Source organism: Scyliorhinus canicula, chromosome 5 (assembly GCF_902713615.1).
Source record: "Scyliorhinus canicula chromosome 5, sScyCan1.1, whole genome shotgun sequence".
NCBI classification, from domain to species: Eukaryota; Metazoa; Chordata; class Chondrichthyes; order Carcharhiniformes; family Scyliorhinidae; genus Scyliorhinus; species Scyliorhinus canicula.
The window spans coordinates 217,941,695-217,968,581 of NC_052150.1; the positions used below are offsets into that span (position 1 = coordinate 217,941,695).

The 26,887-nt window shown below is 49.8% G+C and overlaps 1 protein-coding gene across 3 annotated transcripts; it reads left to right on the forward strand.

Annotated features, from left to right (window-relative positions):
- Positions 1-1,634: 1,634 nt before the first annotated feature.
- LOC119966582 (HIG1 domain family member 1A, mitochondrial-like) lies at positions 1,635-25,575 on the forward strand. 3 transcript variants are annotated; one of them, XM_038798518.1, is made up of 4 exons: positions 1,635-1,657; positions 16,790-16,897; positions 19,789-19,923; positions 24,064-25,575. In XM_038798518.1, exons 2-4 carry the CDS (start codon positions 16,795-16,797, stop codon positions 24,135-24,137), a joined length of 312 nt encoding a protein of 103 aa, XP_038654446.1. In that variant the 5' UTR covers positions 1,635-1,657; positions 16,790-16,794; the 3' UTR covers positions 24,138-25,575. The 3 variants fall into 3 exon arrangements, with proteins under 3 accessions (XP_038654446.1, XP_038654444.1, XP_038654445.1); XM_038798516.1 differs by lacking the exon at positions 1,635-1,657 and adding an exon at positions 2,033-2,188; XM_038798517.1 differs by lacking the exon at positions 1,635-1,657 and adding an exon at positions 16,433-16,644.
- Positions 25,576-26,887: the final 1,312 nt, after the last annotated feature.

Below are 26,887 nucleotides of genomic sequence, written 5' to 3' on the forward strand. Positions count from 1 at the left end.
CTACAACCCCAGGGGGAACGGGCAGGTGGAGAGGGAGCACGCGATGGTCTGGAAGACCGTCCTACTGACCCTCCAGTCCAGGAATCTCCCGACTTCCACTGGCAGGAGGTCCTCCCCGACGCGCTCCATGCAATTAGGTCCCTCCTATGCACCGCCACCAACCAGACCCCTCACGAACGATTATTTGTTTCCCCTAGGGGCACTACCACAAGGGCTTCGCTCCCATCCTGGTTGAGGACACCGGGCCCGGTTCTCCTCCGGAAGCACATCTGGACACACAAAACAGACCCTCTAGTAGAGAGAGTGTTACTGCTTCACTCAAACCCCCACTACGCCTTCATTGAATACCCCGACGGCCGTCAGGACACCGTTTCCCTCCGGGACCTGGCGCCTGCAGGATCCACCACCACCACCACCGCCGCCGAGGTACCCCTCACACTACACCCCACCCGACCCCCCACACCCTGCGACCCCGCGCCTATAGGTTCCCTGCCCACGCTTTGTGCCCCCCGCGCCTATAGGTTTCCTGTGCCCCCCTTCGCCCGTCGCACCGGTCAGGAATGAAGCTCGGACCGAAACACCCCCGGAGTCCACCCTCATACCCACACCGACCGCCACCACCCAGCCACCCGAAGAGGCTGCAACCCTGGTGTTCCACCGATCCCAAAGGACGACTCGGATCCGGACCGGCCTTAATTTGTCAACCCCGCCGGACTTAATTTTTTTACAGGGGGTGAATGTGGTGAATTCATACTGTATTGTAATTGTATTGCATAGTATTATGTCCTTGTGGGCTCTGTCTGTGAACCGTTGCGCGACTCTGCCCATAGGGGGAGATGAGGAGCTTGTACAGGGCTCCACCCTTGGCTCCGCCCATGGCTCTGACCATGGCCCCTCCCATTACCGGAAGTATAAAGTCCTGCAGCCGTGAGCCTGCTCTCAGTTCTTCTGGTCACAGGCAGGCTCAGTTGTAAGACTATTAAAACCACAGTTTACTTCCAATCGTGTTCCGAGTGAATTGATGGTCACATCAGTGCCCGAACAGGCGCCGGGATGTGGTGACTCGGGGCTTTTCACAGTAACTTCATTGCAATGTTAATGTAAGCCTACTTGTGACAATAAAGATTATATTATTACACTGGGGAGTACAGCTGAGGCAGAGCGGCCAAATGGTGAGACAAGTACGTGTAAATATATATTGTAATCTTTGTTTGTTTCTGCTTTCCTTTTCGCTCCTTGGGTTTTTTATTTTTACTTGGTTGTTTTCCCTCCGTTTTGCAATTTAACCTATGAACTGAAATGTGTAACATAAAAGGTGAAAACCAATAAAAACATTTTTGAAAAAGGTATATCTTTTAAATGTGTTAAATTTCTCTCCAAAGTTGGGCGCAGCCACTTCCCGAAAGCTCCCTGTCAATGTTGAGCAACAGGGGTGTGTGAGTGAGTGTGTGGCAATGGATTTCCCAATTGTAAAAATCCCCATTCATTCACACTTCCTTCCCGGCCCAGTCACGGACCGCCCCCCGCGTCACAGACACGCCCCCGCGTCACCGCCAGTCCCGCCTGCCCATTGGCTCGTCCTCCGCGTCAATCACACCAAAGTTCCGTGACGTTGCGTTCCGTCCACTCTATGAATGAAAACCCTCAATTTCCTCGGGTGAGGGTGCCGTTATTATTATTTTTAAAATTTCCCGCTCTCTAATTGCGCCATCGACTGAAATATTCTGACGCTCGTTTATTTGATTGTTTGGTTTTCAAAAACGGTGAAAACTGCCTGCGGCGGAGGGTGGGGAGGGGGCGGGGCTTCCTTTACCATAGCAACAGGCAAGAGTCACTCCGCAATGGTTCAGAATAATCTTAGCAGTGAACTGAATATAAAGCCCGATTAGAGGATCCCTGAATCTGTGATTTAGGATTTATAAATATGTGTAAATTACAGATTTATTTGGGAATATATTAATGAAGGGAGTCACGTGCTGCGAAGTGAATGACGTCACGTCCCACGCCCTCTGACGCACGGTCCGCTGACGTTAGTTTCCTGCCGCACCCCCGCACGGTGGTGTCAGTTCCGGCCCCGCCCCCCGCGGTTGACATTTACCGGCGAGCGAGGGGTTGGGGCCACTCAGTCGGTGCTGGAGTGCAGCGGGGTTTACGGTTTGTCTCTGTCCGGTCAACACTCAGCAATCAGGTGAGGCGGGGTGTTGCTGTCAGCGGTCTTGTTAACATTGACTCCGCTTTATTCCACCCAGCCCCGGGGAGCAGCCCCGGCAGAGTAAATGAAGGGGCACTCTGGAATGGGGGGAGTGGATGAGCGGGGGGGAGGGTGTGGAGGGGATGTCAGGGCTGTGGGGAAGTGGGATGGGAGGGTTGGGTTGGGGGGGGCAGTGGGTTGGGGGGGGCAGTGGGTTGGGGGGGGCAGTGGGTTGGGGGGGGCAGTGGGTTGGGGGGGGCAGTGGGTTTGGGGGGGCAGTGGGATGGGAGGGTTGGGGGGCAGTGGGATGGGAGGGTTGGGGGGGCAGTGGGATGGGAGGGTTGGGGGGGCAGTGGGGTTGGGGGGTGGGCAGTGGGTTGGGGGGGCAGTGGGATGGGGGGGCAGTGGGATGGGAGGGTTGGGGGGGGCAGTGGGATGGGAGTTTTGGGGGGGGCAGTGGGATGGGAGGGTTGGGGGGGCAGTGGGATGGGAGGGTTGGGGGGGCAGTGGGGTTGGGGGGTGGGCAGTGGGGTTGGGGGGTGGGCAGTGGGGTGGGGGGGGCAGTGGGATGGGTTGGGGGGGGCAGTGGGATGGGTTGGGGGGCAGTGGGATGGGAGGGCTGTGGGGGAGGTGGGCAGTGGGATGGGAGGGCTGTGGGGGAGGGGAGCAAGTGGATGGCAGGGCTGTGGGGGAGACGGGGCCTGTGGGGGAGACGGGGCCTGTGGGGGAGACGGGGCCTGTGGGGGAGACGGGGCCTGTGGGGGAGACGGGGCCTGTGGGGGAGACGGGGCCTGTGGGGGAGACGGGGGCTGTGGGGGAGACGGGGGCTGTGGGGGAGACGGGGGCTGTGGGGGAGACGGGGGCTGTGGGGGAGAGGGGGGCTGTGGGGGAGACGGGGGCTGTGGGGGAGACGGGGGCTGTGGGGGAGACGGGGGCTGTGGGGGAGACGGGGGCTGTGGGGGAGACGGGGGCTGTGGGGGAGACGGGGGCTGTGGGGGAGACGGGGGCTGTGGAGGAGACGGGGGCTGTGGGGGAGACGGGGGCTGTGGGGGAGACGGGGGCTGTGGGGGAGACGGGGGCTGTGGGGGAGACGGGGGCTGTGGGGGAGACGGGGGCAGTGGGATGACGGGGCAGTGGGATGACGGGGCAGTGGGGGAGGGGGGCAGTGGGATGACGGGGCTTGGGGGGGGGGGGCAGTGGGATGACGGGGCCTGTGGGGGAGGGGGCGGTGGGATGACGGGGCTGTGGGGGAGGGGGGCAGTGGGATGACGGGGCTGTGGGGGGGGGGGGCAGGGTGGATGACGGGGCTGTGGGGGAGGGGGGCCGTGGGATGACGGGGCTGTGGATGACGGGGCTGTTGGGGGAGGGGGGCAGTGGGATGACGGGGCTGTGGGGGAGGGGGGCAGTGGGATGACGGGGCTGTGGGGGAGGGGGGCAGTGGGATGACGGGGCTGTGGGGGGGGGGGCAGTGGGATGACGGGGCTGTGGGGGAGGGGGGCAGTGGGATGACGGGCTGTGGGGGGGGGGGGGCAGTGGGATGGCGGGGCTGTGGGGGAGGGGGGCAGTGGGATGACGGGGCTGTGGGGAGGGGGGCAGTGGGATGGCGGGGCTGTGGGGAGGGGGGGCAGTGGGATGACGGGGCTGTGGGGGAGGGGGGCAGTGGGATGACGGGGCTTTGGGGAGGGGGGCAGTGGGATGACGGGGCTGTGGGGGAGGGGGGCAGTGGGATGACGGGGCTGTGGGGGAGGGGGGCAGTGGGAGGACGGGCTGTGGGGAGGGGGGCTGTGGGGGAGGGGGGCAGTGGGATGACGGGGCTGTGGGGGAGGGGGGCAGTGGGATGACGGGGCTGTGGGGGAGGGGGGCAGTGGGATGACGGGGCTGTGGGGGAGGGGGGCAGTGGGATGACGGGGCTGTGGGGGAGGGGGGCAGTGGGATGACGGGGCTGTGGGGAGGGGGGCAGTGGGATGACGGGGCTGTGGGGGAGGGGGGCAGTGGGATGACGGGGCTGTGGGGGGAGGGGGGGCAGTGGGATGACGGGGCTGTGGGGGAGGGGGGCAGTGGGATGACGGGGCTGTGGGGGAGGGGGCAGTGGGATGACGGGGCTGTGGGGGAGGGGGGCAGTGGGATGACGGGACTGTGGGGGAGGGGGGCAGTGGGATGACGGGACTGTGGGGGAGGGGGGCAGTGGGATGGCAGGGCTGTGGGGGAGGGTGGGTGAGGGGGTGCAGATGGATGGCAGGGCTGTGGGGGAGGGTGGGTGAGGTGGATGGCAGGACTGTGGGGAGGGGGCAGTGTGATGGGAAGGCTGTGGGGGAGGATGGGTGAGGGGATGGCAGGGCTGTGGGGGAGGGTGGGTAAAGGGGTGCAGGTGGATGGCAGGGCTGTGGGGCAGGTGGCAGTGAGATGGCACGGCTGTGAAAGCTACCTTATTTAGGCTTTTGGTACGCTGCTGTTTTTGATTGGTTGGTAGTCTGGTTGTGTGAGAGCCTGGTTGTGTGTGAGCCGTCGTTCTGTGGATTTGCTTTGAGTCATTCCACTTGAGATTTGGATACTTTGTCTGGGCTGGAACAAGAAGAACTGGATTGTCAATGGTGCCAAAGTAACTGGATTGTCAATGGTGCCAAAGTAACTGGATTGTCAATGGTGCCAAAGTAACTGGATTGTCAATGGTGCCAAAGTTTAAGATGAGATGCACCTTGGGTGATGTAACAGAAACAGTGGCACTATTTCATGGAAGAACAGGGAACTGTGCTCCCACCTTCACCCCCTGCCAGTGCATGCCAGTATATATCTTTCTTTGTAGTATTTTATGTCCTTTAGCTTTGAAAGCCTTTGCTTGCCGGTTTTCTGGCTTATTAGAAAAAAGATTTTGTTTGCATCGTGTGTTTTCTGATTTGTAACCTCTTGTGCTTTCCTGCCAATGTTGTTCTTTTCTGAAGTGTGGTCACTATTTTGTAGAAAGCATGGCAGCTAATCTGTGCACAGCAAGCTCCCATTGACAGCGATGTGACAACGACCAGATAATCTGTTTTTTTTTGTAACGTTGATTGAGTGACAAATATTGGCCAGCACACCAGGGAGAAAATCATGCCCTTGAAATCTTTTATACCTACCCAGGGAGGCAAATTGGGCCTTGATTTGGCTGCTTTTCCGAAAGATGGCACTTTGGATAATGCAGCACTCTCTCTCAGTACTGCACTGAAATGTCACCCTTCATTTTTTTTTTCCTTTGCCTGTGTACTCAAATCGTGGAGTGGGATTTGAACCTGCAACTGAGCCACGACTGACACAATTGCTGTGTTCAGATACAGAGCCTGAACTGCCTGTATTAGAGTGGTCAGAATTGAGATTGTAAACTTCAAACCAAAGGCACTTTGACCTATCCACAAGCAGAACATTCTGCCTGTTCTGCCAACCACTCAATCTTTTCCCCCCAGTACCATTCTTCCTGCACAAGCACATCAGCGTCTTGTTTATCGGCTAGAGATGTGGTTTGAGATGGTGACTGCCACCAATAAAATGGCAAATGATTAAAGTATAGTCCCTGAATGAGGTTGAAGTTTTAATTTAAGCCGTCTGTGATATTTTGGGACTTTTAATGGCTCTCTTAAAAGATTTGGAAAGAAATGATGCTCTAAGAAGCTGCCGGGTTTTGTAGATGTCTTTGAAAAGCGAGAGGATCTACGAGTGACTCGCGGCCAGTTTCAAACAGAATAAGAATAGGTCACTGGGGCTGATTTAGCTCACCAGGCTAAATCGCTGGCTTTTAAAGCAAGCCAGCAGCACGGTTCGATTCCCGTACCAGCCTCCCCAGACAGGCGCTGGAATGTGGCGACTAGGGGCTTTTCACAGTAACTTCATTGAAGCCTACTCGTGGCAATAAGCGATTTTCATTTCATTCAGCCCCAGTGGTTCCTGATTCATTTTGGAATTTGCAATTGAAAAAGTAGAGCAGATGCTGCGTGTTTCACTGATGGGTATTCTAGTAAATCCAGAGAATCACAGACTTTACAGTGCAGAAGGAGGCCATTCAGCCCATCGAGTCTGTACCTGTTCTTGGAAAGAGCACCCCACTTAAGCCCACACCTCCACCCTATCCCTGTAACCCCACCTAACCTTTTGGACACAGCATGGCCAATCCACCTGACCTGCACATCTTTGGACTGTGGGAGGAAACCGGAGCACCTGGAGGAAACCCACGCAGACATGGGGAGGATGTGAAGACTCTGCACAGACAGTCACCCAAGCCGGGAATCGAACCTGGAGCTGTGAAGCAACTGTGCTAACCACTGTGCTACCGTGCTGCACCACGGGAGGACAGGAACAAGCATGATGTTGCTGGAAACATGGCAAAAAGGACAGGGCATATGGGGCCTGTCAGACAGCCAGGTGTGGGGGAGGAAACCTGGCCTTGAGGGATACGCTGTTCATTTTGAGTTGAGAGCCAGTCAGAATCAGCAGGCAGCCTCGGAAAGGTTAAATGCGACTATTGGGGATATTGAAATGAAATGAAAATCGCTTATTGTCACAAGTAGGCTTCAAATGAAGTTACTGTCAAAAGCCCCTAGTCGCCACATTCCGGCGCCTATTCGGGGAGGCTTTTACGGGAATTGAACGGTGCTGCTGGCCTGCCTTGGTCTGCTTTCAAAGCCAGTGATTTAGCCCAGTGTGCTAAACAGCGTTTCTTTTTATTCTCTTCAAGAAAGATTGGGCCATGGTGAAATTCTCTACCTCTATATGGTCACTTACTGTCAATAAAGCAGTCAGTTATTCAAATCTCTTGAGTGTCGGTCCAACTTTGGGGAAGGACATGTGCTGTTAAACCGTAGGATACTGGACAGAGTAGATGGGGAGAAGCCATTCCCACTCGTGAAAGGATCGTGACCGATGGGGCACAGATTTAAAATGCAAAGAAGCAAATAAGGGGCTGGCGGGATGCTCTGTTTTGCCGGCAGCCCAGGAGTTTCCCGATGGCGTGGGGCTGCCCCACAATGGGAAACCCCATTGATTAGCCGGCGTAATGGAGCATCCCGCCGGTGGGGTGAAGCAAAAATGTGGCGGGGTGAAGAATCCAATGTGGAAAAAACACAGCCAAGTGGTTGGGGTCTGGAATGCACTGCCTGGAAATGTGGTGGAGGCAGGTTTAATTAAGGCATTCAAAAGGACATTAGATTGTTTGTTTGTTCAATGTGCAAGGGTACAGGAAAAAGGCAAGGGAATGGCACAATGTCATGATGCTGGTTTGAAGAGCAGGTGTAGGCACAAAGCCATTATGATTCTGTGATGTTGCTGTATGATTAGATGGTGGTTAGTGCAATGTTTTTCAAACTTTGTATCCCAGATCCCACTTTTGCCGACCTTTGTGACCAACGCCAGCCGACCTTCATGACCCACACAATGTTCACTTACCTTTAATGCAAATAGGGAGCCTGCTTGGTCCTCGCATTCTCACTTCACGAGGAAAGGGCAATTCGCAAATCAGGTGCAGACTTCAGACAGTTCCTTTGTGCTGTCTTCATCTTTATGAGAACCTTGTGTATATAGGTTATCGTGAAGGGCAATAGCAACAAAATACTTGTTTTACTCAGCACTGGATTCTCCTGGCAGATGCTACTCCAGAATGCTGACAGTCTCATGGGCTTTTGGTGTGCTTTTAATGTGGTATCATAGGTTAGATACAACAGGTTTAGTCATTTAATTTGGAATTAAGTTTCTTCTTTTGTAAGCTGTTAACCAGAGACCCTGGAGCTCTGTTCAGAGCTAACACGAGCACTGCTCTGTCCTGCCTTGGACTCTTGGTTTAGAGGAGATGTACAAGGTAAGGTTTTTTAAAATTTTACACAGGGTAGTGGGTGCCTGGAACTTGCTGCCAGAGGAGGTGGTGGAAGCAGGGACGATAGTGGCATTTAAGGAGCATCTTGACAAATACATGAATAGTAATCCAGAGACTCCGGTTAATGTCCTGCGGTCCCAGGTTCGAATCCCACCATGGCAGATGGTCAAATTTGAATTCAATAGAAGTCTGGAATAAAAGGTTGATGAACATTGTCGATTGTTGTAAAAACCCATCTGGTTCACTAATGTTATTTAGTAAAGGAAATCTGCCGTCCTTGCCTGGTCTGGCCTACATGTGACTCAATATGCACTACATGGTTAACTCTTAAATATCCTCTGAAATGGCCTAACAAGCCACCACTAAGAAAACAAAAGGGGAACCAGACGAACCACCGAGGCACCGGGAACCACAACAGTAAACCCACTGCTGATGACCCTGCAAAGTCTTCCTTCCTGATGCAAAAGTTGGGAGTGGCTAGCTTCACATTGAGGATACCCTCCCATATTGGGAGGCACTACCACCATGTTAAATGGGATAGATTTCGAACAGATCTCGCATCTCAAGACTGGCTATGGGCCATCAGCAGAATTGTATTCAACCTCATGGCCTGGCAAATCCCCTGCTCTACCATTACCATAAAGCCAGGGGATCAACCGTGGTTCAATGAAGAGTGCAGGAGAGCATGCCAGTAGCAACAAAATGCTTACCTAAAAATGAGGTATCAACTTGTGAAGCTGCAACACAGGACTACTTGTGCCAAATCGGAAAAGCAGCATGTGATAGAACTAGCACAATGGTTAGCTCTGTTGCTTCACAGCGCCAGGATCCCAGTTTGATTCCCGGCTTGGGTCACTGCCCGTGTGGAGTCTGCATGTTCTCCCCGTGTCTGTGTGGGTTTTCTCCGGTGTTAGGTGAATTGGACATTCAGAATTCTCCCTCTGTGTACCCGAACAGGTGCCGGAATGGGGCGACTAGGGGATTTTCACAGTAACTTCATTGCAGTGTTAATGTAAGTCTACTTGTGACAAAGATTAAGCGATCCCATTCATGAATCCTTTGATATTGAAACAGTCCATGTCCAAACTCCCAAATCCTGGACAGTATCCAAGCTTTGGCTGATGTGTGGCACAAATGTTACTTGCCAATTAAGTGCCAGGCAAGGACCATCTCCAACAAGAGGCTCTAACTATCGTCCCATGACATTCAATAGCATTATCATCGCTGAATCCCCCACAACCAACATCCTGAGAGTTACCATTGACTAGAAAACGGAACTGGACTAGCCATATGAAATGAAATGAAAATCGCTTATTGTCACGAGTAGGCTTCAAATGAAGTTACTGTGAAAAGCCCCTAGTCGCCACATTCCGGCGCCTATTCGGGGAGGCTGTTACGGGAATCGAACCGTGCTGCTGGTCTGCTTTCAAAGCCAGCGATTTGAGCCCTGTGCTAAACAGCCCCTTGGTTACCGTGGTTATGAGAACAAGTCGGAGGTTAGGAATCCTGTGACGAGTAACTGGCCTCCTGACTCACCAAAGCCTATCCACCATCTACAAGGCACAAGTCAGGCGTGTAATGGAATATTTCCCTGGATGAGTGCAGCTCCAACAACATGAGAAGCTCAACACTATCCAGGACAAAGCTGGCCGCTTGATTGATAGCCTTTCCACAAACATACCCTCCCTCCATCGCCGGCTCTCAGTGGTGGCCGTGTGTGCCATCTACAAGATGCACTGCAGGAACTCACCAAATTTCTTCAGACAGCACCCTCTAAAAACCCACGATCACTGCCATCTGGAAGGACAAGGGAACACACACCACCACCTGGAAGCTCCCCCCCCCCCCCCCCCCCCCCCCCCCCCTCACTATCCAGACTTGGGTCAAACTCTTGGAAGTCTGCACTAATAGCTCAGTGGATGTACCTGCACCACCACCTTAAGGGCAACTAGGTTTGGGCAATAAATGGTGGCCTAGCCAGCAATGCCCACATCCCTTAAATGAATAAAAATATTTTGTACTAGCGCACTAATATTTGGTAATCTGTGCACTTGGAAACTATCACAGCTCTCCCCTAGCTCCTAATCTCTCTGACTCAGTTCACCTTTAATCAACACTGGCCAACCCCACATTGAACAATCAAACCTTTGCCACCCTTTTGGAACTTGCTGCCCCTCCCACCCCTAACATGGTGTCACCTAGAAACTTGCATCTCTAGCTCTTTATCCCTTCATCTAAGTTATCAGTGTGTATAACCCCCTAATGCTCCGCCAGGAAGTCTAGAAACGGCTGCCACCGCCGGAAGAACCCTTGCACCGACCCCCTTAGTGCAAACTTGACCCTCTTCAGTTTAATGAACCCAGCCATTTCGTTGATCCAGGATTCCGCGCTCGGGGGATTCGCATCCCTCCACTGGAAAAGGATCCTGCGCCGGGCTACCAGGGACGCAAAGGCCAGAATACCGGCCTCTTTCGCCTCTTGCACTCCCGGCTCCGATGCTACCCTGAATATTGCGATCCCCCAGCCCGGCTCCACCCTGGAGGCAACCACCCTTGACAAGGTCCCAGCAACACCCTGCCAATGCAGGACACGCCCAGAACGTCTGTGTGTGGTTTGCTGGGCTCCCCGAACACCTGCCACACCTCTCCTCTTCCCCCAAAGAACCGGCTCAGCCTTGTCCCAGTCATATGTGCCCTGTGCAGCACCTTTTAGTTGGATTAAACTAAGCCATGCGCAAGAGGAGGAGGAATTCACCCTCCCCAAAGCATCCGCCCATGTCCCCTCATCGATCTCCTCTCCCAGCTCCTCCTTCCACTTCGCTTTCAGCTCTTCCACTGAGGCCTCCTCGCCCTCCTGCATCACTTAGTAGATTGCCGAGATCCTCCCCTCACTGACCCATGTTCCCAAGAGCATCCTGTCCTGAACCCCCCTTGGCAGCAACAGTGGAAGCTCCACCACCTACCGCCTAACAAACTCCCTAATCTGCATATACCTGAAGGTATTCCCTGGGGGGAGACCCCACCTCCCCTCCAACTCCTCTAAGGTCACAAACTTCCCATTGAGAAAGAGGTCCCCCATCCGCCTGATACCTGCCCTGTGCCAGCTCAAAAACCCTCCGTCCATCCTCCCTGGTACAAAACCGGTGGTTCCCCCCGTATCGGGGACCAAACTGAAGCCTTCACCTCCCCCTATAACAGCCTCCACTGCCCCCAGATTTTGAGGGTAGCCACCCACTATCGGACCTTAGAATACTAGCTGGGGGGAGCGGTGCCGTCACCAGCGCCGCTATAGCTCGTGCCCACACAGGACGCTGCCTCCAACCTCTTCCATGCCGCCCCCTCCATCACCACCTACGTATCATTGCCACGTTCGCAGCCCAGTAGTACCCACAGGTTGGGCAGCGCCAACCCGCCCATTTCCCTGCCCCGCTCCAAGTAATACCCTCCTCACCCTCGGGGTCTTCTGTGCCCACATAAACCCCGTAAATACTCCTACTGACCCCCATGAAAAAGCCTTCGGGATCATGATGGGTAGACACTGGAAGAGGAACAGAAACCTCAGGAGCACCGTCATTTTGACCGACTGGACCCTGCCCACTAGGGAGAGTGGCAACACATCCCACCTCCTAAACTCCTGCTCCACCAGCTTCGTAAAGTTCAGCCAATGCAGGGCCCCCCAGCTCCTGGCTATCTGGACCCCCAGGTATCTGAAGCTCCTCTCTGCCCTTTTTAGTGGAAGCTCCCCTATCTCTCTCTCCTTGTCCCCCAAATGCACCACGAACAGCTCACTCTTCCCCACGTTGAGCTTATACCCAGAGAAGTCCCCGAACTCCCCAAGAATCCTCATCACCTCCGGCACCCCCCTCGCCGGATCTGCAACGTACAACAATAGATCGTCCACATACAGCGGCAACCGATGCGCCCCCCCCCCCCCCCCCCCCCCCCCCCCCGCACTATCCCCCTCCAGTTCCTCAATTCCCTCAGCGCCATGGCCAGGGGTTCGATCGCCAACGCAAACAGCAGGGGAGACGGGGGCACCCCTGCCTCGTTCCCCCAGTACAACCGAAAGTTCTCCGACCTCCCATTCATCACCACACTTGCCACCGGGGCATCATACAACAGCCTCACCCACCTAATAAATCCCTCACCAAACCTGAACCTCTTCAAAACCTCCCAAACGTATCTCCACTCCACCCTGTCAAAGGCCTCCGCATCCATCGACGCCACTATCTCCGCCTCCCCGTCCACCGCCGGCATCATTATGACATTGAGAAGCCGCCGCACATTAACGTTCAACTGCCTCCCCTTCACAAAACCTGTTTGATCCTCGTGAATAACCTGTGGCACCACATCCTCCACCCTCCTGGCCAATATCTTGGCCAGTAGTTTCGCATCCACATTGAGGAGCAAAATTGGCCTATATGATCCACACTGAAGGGGGTCCTTATCTCGCTTCAGAATCAATTAAATTAACGTCCTGGACATCGTCTGGGGCAAAAGCCCCCCCCCCCCCCCTCCCTTGTCTCATTCGAGGTCCTCAGTAGCAGCAGGCCCAGCAGGTCTGAAAACTACTTATAAAATTCCACCGGGAACCCATTGGGCCCCGGTGCCTTCCCTGACTGCATGCTCCCGATCGCATTGACCAGCTCAACTGGCGCCCCCCAGACCCTCCACCTGCTCCTCCCCGACTCTTGGGAACTCCAGCTTGCCCAAAAAGCGGTCAATTCCTCCCCCCTCTCCAGGGGGCACTGACCGATATAACACCTCATAGAAGGTCCTAAACACTCCGTTAATGCCCCTTGCACTCCGCACCAGACTCCCTCCTCCATCCCTAACTCCCCCTATCTCCCTAGCCACCTCCCGCTTCCGGAGCTGGTGCGCCAGCATCCGACTCGCCTTCGCCCCGTATTCGTATACCGCCCCTTGCGCCCTCCTCCACTGCGCCTCCGCTTTCCTGGTGGTCAATATATCAAACTCCGCCTGGAGACTATGACGCTCCCTCAATAGCCCTTCTTCCGGGACCTCCGTGTACCTCCTGTCCACCCTCACCATCTCTTCCACCAACCTCTCCCCCTCCCTTTTCTCGCCCCTCTCCCTATGTGCCCCAATGGAAATCAGCTCCCCTCTAATCACCGCCTTCAGCGCCTCCCAGACCACCCCCACCTGCACCGCCCCATTATCATTAGTTTCCAAATACCCCTCTATGCACCTCCGGACCTGCCCGCATACCTCCTCATCCGACAGCAGCCCAACCTCCACATCGGGCATTGGTCCCTCCCCTCCCCCAGCTCCAGATCCACCCAATGCGGGGCGTGATCTGAGATGGCTATCGCCGAATATTCTGCGCCTACCACCCTCTGAATCAACGCCCTGCTGAAGACAAAAAAGTCAATCCGGGAGTAAGCCTTGTGGGTGTGGGAGAAGAACGAAAACTTCCTGGCCCCCGGCCTCATAAACCTCCAAGGATCCACCCCTCCCACCTGGACCTCTGCATCATCCCACCTGCTGCTCCTCTCCTTCTTGGCCCACCTCAGCACACATTCTCGGTCGACGAACTGGTGAAACCGCACCAGCACCGCCCTTGGCGGCTCGTTCGGCTTGGGCTTTCTCAGCAACACTTGATGGGCCCCCTCCAGCTCCAAGGGCCCTTGGAAGGACCCCGCTCCCAATAGCGAGTTCAGCATCATGACCACGTAGGCCCCCAAGTCCAATCCCTCCAGCCCCTCCGGGAGGCCCAGGATCCGCAAATTCTTCCGCCGCGAGTGGTTCTCCATTTCCTCCAGCCTCGCCTGCCATTTCTTGTGGAGCGCCTCGTGCGACTCCACCTTCCCTGCCAGGCCTAGGATTTCGTCCTCATTCTCTGAGGCGTTTTGCCGGACCTCGCGGATCTGTTTAGCACAGGGCTAAATCGCTGGCTTTGAAAGCAGACCAAGCCGGCCAGCAGCACGGTTCGATTCCCATAGCAGCCTCCCCGAACAGGTGCCGGAATGTGGCGACTAGGGGCTTTTCACAGTAACTTCACTTGAAGCCTACTCGTGACAAGCGATTTTCATTTCATTTCATCTCTGCCCCTTGGGCCATCTGAGTCGCTGTGAGCTTGTCAAGTGAGGCCTTTAGCGGTTCCAGCAGCAATGGAGCAGGTCCTGCTGCTGCCACGCTGCCGGTTCCCCGCCCGCCGCCATCTTGGTCTTCCTCCCTCGCACCTTTCTCTGCTCCAGAGCCGATTTTTTGACCGCCCCGTTCCTGGTCCAGTCCATCCACCGGCAGAGGGGCACAGCTGATGTCTTCCCACACCGGGAAAAGTCTGACCAACGCCGTTACAGGCCCTCAAAAGAGCCCAAAAGTCCAAAAATAGCGGGAGCCTCCGAACGTGCGGCTTAGCTCCGCATCACCGCAACCGGAAGTCTATCTCTTGCATCTTAACCATGAGATCGTTTTGAGACTTGGGCGGAGAGATGGCAGATGGAGTTTAATCCGGACAAATGCAGGTAGGGAATATACAGTGAATGGTAGAACCCTCGAAGAGCATTGTAAGTCAGAGAGATCTAGGTGTACAGGTCCACAGGTCACTGAAAGGAGCAACACAGGTGGAGAAGGTAGTCAAGAAGGCATATGGCATGCCTGCCTTCATTGGCCGGGGCATTGAGTATAAAAATTGGCAAATCATGTTGCAGCTGTATAGAACCTTAGTTAGGCCACACTTGGAGTATAGTGTTCAATTCTGGTCACCACACTCCCAGAAGGATGTGGAGGCTTTTGAGAGGGTGCAGAAGAGATTTACCAGGATGTTGCCTGGTATGGAGGGCATTAGCTATGAGGAGCGGTTGAATAAACTCTGTTTGTTCTCACTGGAACGACGGAGGTTGAGGGCCGACCTGATAGAGGTCTACAGAATTATGAGGAGCATAGACAGAGTGGATAGTCCGAAGCTTTTCCCCAGGGTACAGGGGTCAATTACTAAGGGGCATAGGTTTAAGGTGCGAGGGGCAAGGTATATGAGTAGATGTACGAGGCAAGTTTTTTTACACCGAGGGTAGTGGGTGCCTGGAACTTGCTACGGAGGAGGTGGTGGAAGCAGGGACGATAGTGACATTTAAGGGGCATCTTGCCAAATACATGAATAGGATGGGAATAGAGGGATACGGACCCAGGAAGTGTAGAAGATTGTAGTTTAGTCGGGCAGCATTGTCGGCACAGGCTTGGAGGGCCGAAGGGCCTGTTCCTGTGCTGTACTTTTCTTTGTTCTTTTTTCATGCATGTGCTACCTGACACTACAGGTTACCAAATCACCAGACCCTTATCAAAATTCTTTGATTGAGACTGAGACTTTATCCACTATGCAAATAAATTTGACTGGATTAGTGAGATGTGGCTTGCCCATAACAATCCTTTTTGTTTACACTTTGACCAGTTGATTCCTGTCCAATTGCTTAGTCACTCTCTGATTCCAGTAACTTCCCCAGCACTGTTGTTAAACTGACAGCGCTGCGGTTATTGAGTTCTTTCCTTCTCAAATAATGGAGAGCGTTTTTGCAATTTTTAATCCAATGGTGTAAATCCTTTTATATTTTGTGGGTATGGGCGTTGTTGCCTCGGCCAGCATTTACTGCTCATTCCTGGTCGAGCCAGTGACGTCCACACCCTGTGAACAAATGTTTTAAAATTGTGTCATAAGACTTAGAAATGTTGCAATTATTCAACGCCAGCAGCATTCAAAGGCAGACTTTGTTGGTGGTAATACACCCCACACGAAATCCACTTCGCCCTATGACTCTAGCCCTCGGGTTACTGTCTCCTGGGATCACTAAAAACTGCATACCATACATTTAATTTCGAAAGTGTCAGGGGTGGGGCAATGGTTAGCACTGCTGCCTCACGGCGCTGAGGATCCGGGTTCGATACCGGTCAGGGAAAAAGAGCTTCCAATTACTTGTAGCGATTTCATGAACAATTCTATAGCCGTATTTATCCCTCCACCAACATCACTAAAACGGAGTTTGTGGGATCTTGCTCTGCACAAATTGACAGTTCCATATCCTCTGTTACAGCCAATAAACAATCACTGCTGTAAAATGCTTTGGGATATCATAATAACAAAGCATTCAAGAAAAAATGATTTTAAACACAAGTTTGTTGTTATCAGCTTTGTTATGCTGATTTTTAGATCCTCCTTTCATTCTCTATTCGGAGAATCCGATTAATTTCTTCTTTCAGAGTAAGAATCTAACTTGACTCGTTTCTGCTTTTGGGTTTAGTGATCGCCTTGGTTCTTATTTTGTCAAATTTAACTGTTAACTCTCCACTTTCTAACTTGCTTTGTCCACAAACAGCTGGAAATTTTGTCATGTCATTGTGACTTGACAATGAATAATTCAGGAATCTCTTCCTTGTAAAGAATAAGGGACGTTTTCCTGTAAATCGAACGCAAGAGCATGAGGCAATCTCCAACCAGTTGCAACGAGCCGGAAATCATGTGGTTTGTGGGAATAGTGTGCGAGTGCTTTTAGCATGCATCAAATTGAAACCAGACTCATTACGATTATCGCACTTGGCTGAAAGGGAGGAGAGTCTTGTCGGGGCTTTGGGTGTAAGATTCAGTGGTACGGTGATTGACTGTAAAGGTGATGCATCTCCTTTCCTGTGATCATTCTATTTGCTAGCTTGAGGGTAAACTTTGTGTGTTGTAGCTATTACTTTGCTGTTGGTAGCATCTCTCTCAGAACTGACTTTGATTAGGTTCGATTGACTCTAACAATTATTTTTCAGCCATCATGACTTCTAGCGATGTGAACCTGTTTCCTGCGCTTGTCCCAGAAGATGACCAATCCTCCAAGCTGCTTAGAAAATCCAAAGAGTCTCCATTTGTCCCTATTGGTAAGTTGCTTTCCATAACCCCTCTTCTAAACCCCATTCTCTCAATTGCTGTCCATCGACCCTTCTGTAGCATGTGACTGACCAAATGTAAGTTTTAAAAATCAGGATGTTTCCCCTTGTGGGAGAGATCAGAACAGTTGAACAATACGGGTTCTCCCATTTAAGAGAGAGTTAAGGAGAAATAGGTGGAGGTGTGAATGGGCTGGACAGGGTAGATATGGAGAAACCGTTCCCACTCGTAAAACAATGTAGAACGAGGGGGCATGGGTTAAAAGTGATGCGCAAAAGAAGCAAATGTGCTTGGGTCATGTTCTCTGCGTGGGTTTCCTCCGGGTGCTCCGGTTTCCTCCCACAGTCCAAAGATGTGCAGGCTAGGTGGATTGGCTGTGTTAAATTGCCCTTGTAGTCCAAAAATGGTTAGGAGGGGTTACGGGGATAGCGTGGAGGTGTGGGAATAGGCTGGATGTGTGGGCTTAGGTAGGGTGCTCTTTCCAAGGGCCGGTGCAGACTTGATGGGCTGAATGGCCTCCTCTGCACTGTAAATTCTATGATGTGATAAAAGTCTTTTTCATATATCGAGTAATTAGGGTCTGGAATGCACTGCCTGGAAGTGCGTTGGAGGTAGGTTCAATCGAGCCATTCGAGAGGGCAATGGATATTGAATTGTGCAGGGGTACAGGAGAGTGGCACTAAGCCGTCTTGATGCTCCTTTAGACATCTGGTGCAGACAGATGGGCCAAATGGCCACCTTTGTACCATAACAATTCTGTGAAGGTCGTGAGTCTGAGGAACCCCCTTCCCCAAAGAGCGGTAGAGGCAAGGCACTTAGATATTTTAAAGTGGAGGTAGATAGACTCTTGATTAATAAGGGAGTCAAATGATTTTGGGAGTAGGCAGGATAGCTAGGAGGGCAGTGGGGGAACACCATGACATAGTGATATTATCACTGGACTAATAATCCAGGATAGTGCTCGGGGCTGTGGGTTCCAATCCCATCACGGCAGGTGGTGAAATTTGAATTCAACGAAGAAAATATGAAATTAAATGTCTCCAATGATGACCTTGAAACCAGCCAGTGACACCCACATCTCATAAATGAATTTTTAAAGTCAGCCACGATATTATTGAATGGTGGAGCAGGCTCAAGGGTCCAATGTTTGTATAGAAACATAGAAAAATAGGAACAGGAGGAGGCCATTCGGCCCTTCAAGCCCGCTCTGCCACTCATTATGATCATCCAACTCGTGCCTAATCCCGCTTTCCCCATATCCTTTGATCAGCTTCACCCTAAGTGTTATATCTAACTGCTTCTTGGAAAACATGCAATATTGTGGCCTCAACTACTTCCTGTAGTAACAGACCGCCTGCTCTCTGGGTGAAGAAATGTCTCTGTGCTAAATGATCTACCAGATATCCTCAGACTGTGACCCCCTGGTTCTGGACACACCCACCATTGGGAACATCCTTCCTGCATCTGCCTTGTCCAGTCCTGTTAGAATTTTATAGGTTCCTATGTGATTTTCCCCCTCATTCTTCTGAACTCCAGCAAATTTAATCCTAACCGATTCAATCTCTCTTCATACTTCAGTCCTGCCATCCCAGAAATCAGTCCGGTAAACCTTCACTGCACTCCCTCTTTAGCTAGAACAGCCTTCCTCAGATAAGGAGGCCAAAACTACACGCAATATTGCAGGTGTGGCCTCACCAAGGCCGTGTATAATTGCAGCAAGACATCCCTGCTCCTGTACTCTAATCCACTCGCTATGAAGACCAACATACCATTTGCCTTCTTTATCGTCTGCTGCACCTGCATGCTTGCCCTCAGTGACTGGTGTACGAGGACACCCAAGTCTCGTTGCACAAAGTGCTCTCCTAATTTGTGGCCATTCAGATAATAGTCTGCCTTCTTGTATTTGCTACCAAAGTGGATCACCTCACATTTCTCCAAATTATTCTGCATCTGCCATTCATTTGCCCACTCATTCAACCGAAGGATCTCTGCATCCTCCGCACAGCTCACCCTCCCATCCAGCTTGGTGTCACCTGCAAAATTTGGAGATGTGTGTAAATGCTGTGAACAGAGGCCAAGTAAATAAATATTTTTCTTCAGCTACTAAAATTCTGTGGCCACTCAGTTAGGCACCAATGTCTTGAAAGGGAACTGCTTTACAGAATGGAACTTTAATCAGGCTGGACCGACACAACAGAATTGTAAGCTGTATCAAAGTGTAAAGTGTTGTGTTATGTACTGTGGGATAACACAGGCTGCAACTCGATGCAGCTTTGACCAAAGATACTCCAGACTTGAAAATGAAAATAGCATATTGTCACCAGTAGGCTTCAATGAAGTTACTGTGAAAAGCCCCTAGTCGCCACATTCCGGCGCCTGTCCGGGGCGTGAAGTAAGTTCAATGTGATTTATTGAACCATTAGCACAGTTCTCTCTGAGGTCGACTCTTGAATTTTGCTATAGTAACTCAGTCTAACTAACCAGTCTGCTCTAAGCCACGTGGTGGGTGTGATGCTTCTGATCTGCCCCTGTCCTACTCTCTAAGTGTCGCCTGTGGAAAGAGATAGCATGTGTGCCCTGTCCTTGTATATGGGTTGTGTAATGCCCCCTTGTGGTAGTGTCACCTCTGGGTGTTTTGACTGCCCATTGGTCGTATCCTATTCTGTGTTCATTAACTGTATGTCTGTGTGTCATGACGTCTCTGGTGCTCCCTCTAGTGTTTACTTAGTTGTAGTGTATTTACATTAACCCCTTGTGTATTTACAGTGATGCATATCACCACATAAAGCATCACCAAAACTAGCGTGATTATTTTTAAAGTAAGGATTTGGCCATTTCATCAGTCTCCAGCAAAACATTTCATTTCACTTTTGTGTTCCAGGGATTGCAGGGTTTGCATCTGTAGTGGCCTATGGACTCTACAGACTGAAGACGAGAGGGAACAGTAAAATGTCTGTGCATCTTATCCACATGCGTGTGGCAGCCCAGAGTTGTGTGGTGGGAGCCATGACTATCGGTAATCTATGACTTCCAATATTTGTGTGATCGCTAGCAATGTTAATGTAAATCTATTTGTGACAAATATTAATATTATGAGCAATGTCATAAGTTCAAGCTCTTTGGCGATATCATGACTCTTTTACTGCATGCACATCCAACACCCAAGTGTGGGAAAATGTAACCCTCCCTCAACCTTTCCAATTTCTGATTGTCCTGCAGATGTAGGGGCAGCACGGTAGCACAAGTGGATAGCACTGTGACTTCACAGTGTCAGGGTCCCAGGTTCGATTTCCCCGCTGGGTCACTGTCAGTGCGGAGTTTGCACGTTCACCCCATGACTGTGTGGGTTTCCTCCGGGTGCTCCAGTTTCCTCCCACAGTCCAAAGACATGCAGGTTAGGTGGATTGGCCATGCTAAATTGCCCTTGGTGTCCAAAAAGGTTAGATGTGGTTATTAGGTTACGGGGATAGGGTGCATGTGAGGGATTAAGTGGGTCGGTGCAGACTCGTAGGGCTGAATGGCCTCCTCCTGCACTGTATGTTCTATGCAGAAATCAGCATAATGACAAAGCTAGGGTTTGGTTCTATTAGCACTGAAGCACGGTAACCGTGGTTAGCACTGTTGCTTCACAGCTCCGGGTCCCAGGTTTGATTCCCGGTTGGGTCACTGTCTGTGCGGAGTCTGCACATTCTCCCAGTGTCTGCATAGCTTTCCTCTGGATGCTCCAGTTTCCTTCTGCAGGACCCGAAAGACATATTGTTAGCTAATTTGGACATTCTGAATTCTCCCTCTGTACCCAAACAGGCGCTGGAATGTGGTGAGTTTTCACAGTAACTTCATTGCAGTGTTAATATATGACAAAGATTATTATTATTATTCCTCTGTGTCGGAGTCTAGACTGTTAAGATTATGCGAGTTAGGGGGGGAAAGTCAGTATTCATGCATGTTCCAACTAGCTCACCCCATATCCATGTCTAGCACCACTCCATCTTGGCTCTGCTAACTCAGTTGCTTTTAAATACAGTTGAGGATCCACATGCTGACTTTATTTCAGCATATTTCTATATTTTCCAATGGGTCTGTGCTGTGACTTAAATTGGGACTGTAGTTGTCATTTAATGTTTGGTGTTATGGTTTTTTGAGTTCCAAATTTTAAAAATTAATTCTACAATTTTTAAAAATTCTATATTGTGTAGAAACTGCAGCACTAGAAACAGGCTGTTAAACCCCATGTCAGCAGTAATCCTAATCCTTTATGTATTGTGGATTAAGGCATTATTTTATGAGGTCATGTTGGGCCTGTACCCATTGGAGTTTAGAGGAATGAGGGATGATCTTATTGAAGCCTACAAGACTCTGAGGAGACTTGGCAGGGTGATTGCTCAAAGGATATTTCTCCCTTATGAGAGAGAATAGAACCAGGTGATACATCTTTAAAAATAAGGGATCTTCCATTTAAGGTAGATCATAGAATCATAGAAAAGTTACAGCACAAAGGAGGCCATTTGGCCCGTCTTATCCATGCCAATCCGAGGTGCGCTTTCTAATCCCAACATCCTGCATGGCCCGTAGCTTGGAGTACTTGAGGTACAGATCCAAGTATTTTTTAAGAGTTTAGGGTCTCTGCCTCCACCACCAACTCGGGCAACAAATTCCAGACTCCCACTACCCTCTGCATTTGTTTTTTTTTAAAGCTGCTCCTCATGTCCCCTCTCCACCTTCTGCCTCTTGCCTTGCATCTGTGTCCCTGGTTCTAGAATTCTCCACCTAGAATTCTCCACCAAGAGAAACAATTTTATCCTGTCTCTTCCCCCTCATAATTTTGTATACCTCAAGTCACCCGTCAGCCTTCTTTGTTCCAAGGAAAATAACCCCAACCTATCCAATCTCTCCTTGTAGCTACACTTTTTCAGCCCTGGCAACATTCTTGTAAACCTCCTCTGCACTTTCTCCAGAGCAATGTCCTCCCTGTAATTACCAGAACTGCACACAATACTCCAGTTGTGGCCTCACCAATGTTTATACAATTCCAAACATTATATCCTTACTTTTATATTCTATACCTCTGCCAATGAAGGAGGGCATTCCATATGCTTTCTTAACAACTTTGTCTACTTGAACTGCTGCCTCTAGGCACCTGTGAACTTGTACGGCGAGATCTCTTGCTTAATCTACTCCGCTTAGTATGGTCCCATTTATTGCGTCCTCCCAATAGCTGTTTGACCTCCCGAAATGCATGATCTCGCACTTGTGTTAAATTCCATCTACCACTTTATCGTCCAATCCATCTATATTGTTCTGGAGATTATAGCTATCCTCGACACTGTCCACCATTCAACTAAACTTTGCGTGATCTGTAAATTTCCCAATCATGCTCCCCACGTTCACCTCCAAATCATTAATATATAAACACAAACAGTAAGGGTCCCAACACTGAGCCCTATGGAACACCACTTAAAACAACTTTCCAATTGCAAGGGCAGCCATCGACCATTACCCTTTGTTTCATGTTACTAAACCAATATTTTATCTATTTTGCCACAATGCCCTATATCCCATGGGCTTTCATTTTCTTGATCAATCTGTCATGTGGGACTTTGTCAAACGCCCGGGTAAAATCCATGTACACCACATCCACTGCACCCCTTCATCAACCCTTCTTTTCACTTCCTCAAAGAAGTCACTGAAATTTTGTGAGGCAAGACCTTCCTTTAACAAATCCATGCTGACTATCCCTGACTAGTCCATGCCTTTCTGTGTGACAATTAATCCTATCTCTCAGGATTGAATCTACTAATTTGCCCACTGACCTATAATTGTTTGGCATTTCCTTCGATCCCTTTTTAAACAATGGTACCACATTTGCATTTCTCCAGTCCTCCGGTACCTCCCCTAGTGAGGATTGGAAAATCATCCTCTGAGCACCTGCTATCTCCTCTCTGACCTCCTTCAGCAGCCTCGGAAACAATCCATCTGGCCCAGGCGACTTATCAGCTTTCAAGGATTTCAATCTTTTGAATATTTCCTCTCTCTTTATCCAATATCTCGGTGTTCCTCCTGGACTACTATATCTGCATCATCCATTTCCTTTGTAAACACGGCGACAAAATATTCATTGAAAACCCTTCTCCCAGCCTCTGCACCTGCACACAAGTTCCCTTCTTCAGCTCTGATAGGCCTCATTATTTCCTTAACTAACCTTGTTAATTTAAAGTACCCAATTCTTTTTTTTTTAATTAAGGGGCAATTTAACATGGCCAGTTCACCTACCCTGCACATCATTTTGGGTTGTGGGGGTGAGACCCTCAGACACTAGGAGGATGTGCAAACTCCACATGGACATGGGGTCAGACCGGGATCGAACCTGGCTCCTCAACGCTGTGAGGCAGCAGTGCTAACAACTGCGCCACCCTGCATCAATCTTAATATTCTCACTCTCACTCTAGCACGTGGAACTGGGAGTAATCCTGAGATTACTACATTTGTGGTCCTGCATTTTAGTTTGTCTCCTAACTTCCTCTACTTGGCTTGCAGGTCCTCATCCCTTAGTTCACCTGTGTCATTGGTACCAATGTGTATCTACTGGCTGTTCACCTTTCCTCTCTAGAATGCCCTGCAGCCGCTCGGTGACATCCCAGACCATGGCACCAGGGGAGCAACATACCATTCTGGATTCATGTTTGTGACCACAGAAGTGTCTGTCTGTGAGCCCCTAACTATTGAATCCCCTCTCACTACAGCCCTAACACTCGTTTTTCCCCACTCAACTGAGCAGCAGAGCCACTCATTTGGCTGCTACTGCTTCCCTTGTTTTTATCTCGAGGGTTGTTAGTCTGTGGAATTTTGTTCCCCGGAGCAGTGGAGGCAGGGTCACTGAATATTTTTAAGGCCGAGTTAGATTCTTGACTGACCAGGGAATCAAAAGGTATAAGGCATAGACAGGGCAATCGGACCAGCCAAGATCTTATCAAATGGCGGTGTAGCCCTGAGGGGCCAAATGGCCTACTCTTGCTCCTAATTCATAAATTTGTGTATTCCATTAGTCCCTCCAATCCTGCCCCTTTTCCATCAAACATGTATCTAATATAATCTTAAATGTTGACATGTTCTTTGCTTCAATTGCTAATCTTGGCTATCTTGTGTTTTACTATTCCAGGAGTTCTCTATTCGATGTATAAAGAGTATATCGTGAAGCCCAGGCAACTTAAGAATGCTGTACTTCACAAATGAATCTGGATCTGTCCAAGGAATTTAAGATTTTAGGTTTTCAATGTACCTCATATATTGAGGTGATCGGGATTTTTCCTTTCACCTTGTACAAGTACTGTTCAAATATTTAAAACATAGGCTTGAATAGTGTTCAGACAGAACTTAATCTTTTACTTCCTACGAATGGTGGTAATATTGCCTCAAAAGGACTTGATTAGTGTTGGACAGTGCAGAATCACATTTTAAATCAAATTTGCCCATTTTTAGAAGTGAAACTTGAATTTATAATGTGATATCTATCATAATTTGCACATTATATTCCTTTTGGTATATTCCTTTTTGTAGCGAAGAATCGCGTTGTTCCAGATTGGGGAGATGTAGAGTGCTTCAAACCTGTTTGTCAGCTTGATGTATTTGGAGGATATTGGCTGCATAGATTTGACTTATTAACATCACCCAACTGACTGGTCGTAATTACATTTCCCTTTTTTTTTCGTTTGTTGCATTTCCCGCTTGTAAAATATAAGCTCCTGCCACAATTCAGATTGTCTTGTGACAAACACACTTTTTACCGGGTGCAAATCACTGAAGGTGCCCAATGCTCAGTTCAGCATTGTCATTTCCAACTAATTTACACGCCAAATTTTTTTTAAAGGTGCTGTTTGCTTCCTGTATTTCTGCTCTCTGTATTTCTGCTCCAATTCCCAGTCGGTTGAGGAGCCATCATCTTTCCACCGTGTATAATTGTTATTCGCTTATTGGAAAGAAATGGTCATTGGATAGGCATATAGACGATAAGGGAATAGTGTAGAGGGACCGTAGAGTGGTTTCACAACATGAAGGGCCTGTACTGCGCTGTAATGTTCTAGTGTTAGTCTCCAGCACATTGGGGATTCTGCTATTTAATAATAATTTTGATTCTAATGTCAAGTTCACTTTAAATTGCACAAATTGGGGTAGTGTTTTGAATTGGCAATGGTACGGCTGGACTTGTTTTTCTCCATTGAAGCAGGGCTTTGATGGGCTTACGGTTGTAACTTTGGTCCTAGTAACTGGTGATGCATTTTAAGTGCAATATAGATAAAAATTGGTGTTCCAAATTGAAAACTGTTAACCTGTGTGAAATTGAGGTATATTGCAGACTAATTTAAATATAGGATGTTTTTCCTGTAAAACACAGTGATTATTCTCACCCTACATGAGAAGCTTGATGAATCAACATGTGATTGTAGTTGCAATCTACTCCCCTTAACAGGTTCCAATGGGACTTGACTGCATCTTTTAACAATGTCATTTAGAGTGTAAAACCCTTTATGGTTGCAATGAACACCACTATTCATTTTTTGAAAGTGCCTGAATTGAAGCTGTATTTTTTAGATGTATTTATTGTCTTGATAACACCCAGTTTCACTGGTGATGTTACTGTATCATGAAATAAAAGTGGCTTTTGCTGTTCTAATTGATTGTTTTTTTTGTTTGAATAAAAAAGACATCAATGCAATGGGAATTGGGAGTGCTGGGGGTGTGCATGAGACTAGGTTTGTATTGGAAAATATAGATGGGGCACCAGTTTGGCACCGGGAGAGGTGGATGAAGTACAAGGTATGAACTGAGGTGAATGTCAGCCATGATGTGGAGATGCTGGCATTGGACTGGGGTGAGCACAGTGAGAAGTCTTACACACCAGGTTAAAGTCCAACAGGTTTGTTTCAAATGAGCTTTCGGAGCACTGCTCCAAAAGCTCGTGTTTTAACTTTTTTAAAGTTAAACTTACTTTTTAAACTAAGTTGCTGCAAACACAGGGAAATGGGTGAATGTCTAGGTGTGGAAAGAAGTGGAGTGCTGGAGCAGGGCTGGAGGAGGAGCTGGAGCTGCAACAGGGCTGGAGCTGGGGAGTGTGGTGATATGCATCACTGTAAATACACATGGGGTTAATGCAAATACAATAAGACTAAGTAAACACTAGAGGGAGCACCAGAGACATCATGACACACAGACATTCAACCAATAGGTCAGTAAGATAGGACACGGCCAATGGGCAGTCAAGACACATCCAGAGGTGACACTACCACAAGGAAGCTACCCATATAAAAGGACAGGGCACACATGCTCTTTCTCTTTCCACAGGTGACACTCAGAGAGACAGGGGCAGATCAGGAAGCATCACACCCACTGCATGGATTAGAGCAGACTGGTTAGTTAGATTGAGTTACTATAGCAAGATCAGCAGGAGAGTCGAACTCAAGTAGGAGAATTGTTAACTGTTCAATAAATGTGTTAAAGCTATCTCCAAATCTGAATCTTCCTTTCTCAGAGTATACATCAAGGAAGCAGCTTATGCTACACGAAGAAGCATAACACATGGTACCAGGGGGAGGGGTAATTGAGCACAACAAACCCTTTGAATACAACAACAGAGGCAACAACAAGAAGTGTACCAAAGGCACCAATGTCAACAACAAGCATAACAAGAACAACGACATGGCACAACTCTGCAAATGCAGGACAAGGACAATGTAACGGCTCAGCTCCTAACACTGGCAAGAGTACAGCCATACCATGGCATAACAGCAAATCTCACCGATTCAAGTTTGCTCCACTACAAACAAGCAGACCAGTTTTCAAGGCAGATGAGTTTGCTCCATTACGAATAAGCAAACACAGCTTTCAAGACAGCTGACATACTGCATCGATATCACAATCACAAGAAACAGTCCAGGCCAGACGACACAGATTACATACTGCATCGCTACCACAAGCATCGAAAAAAG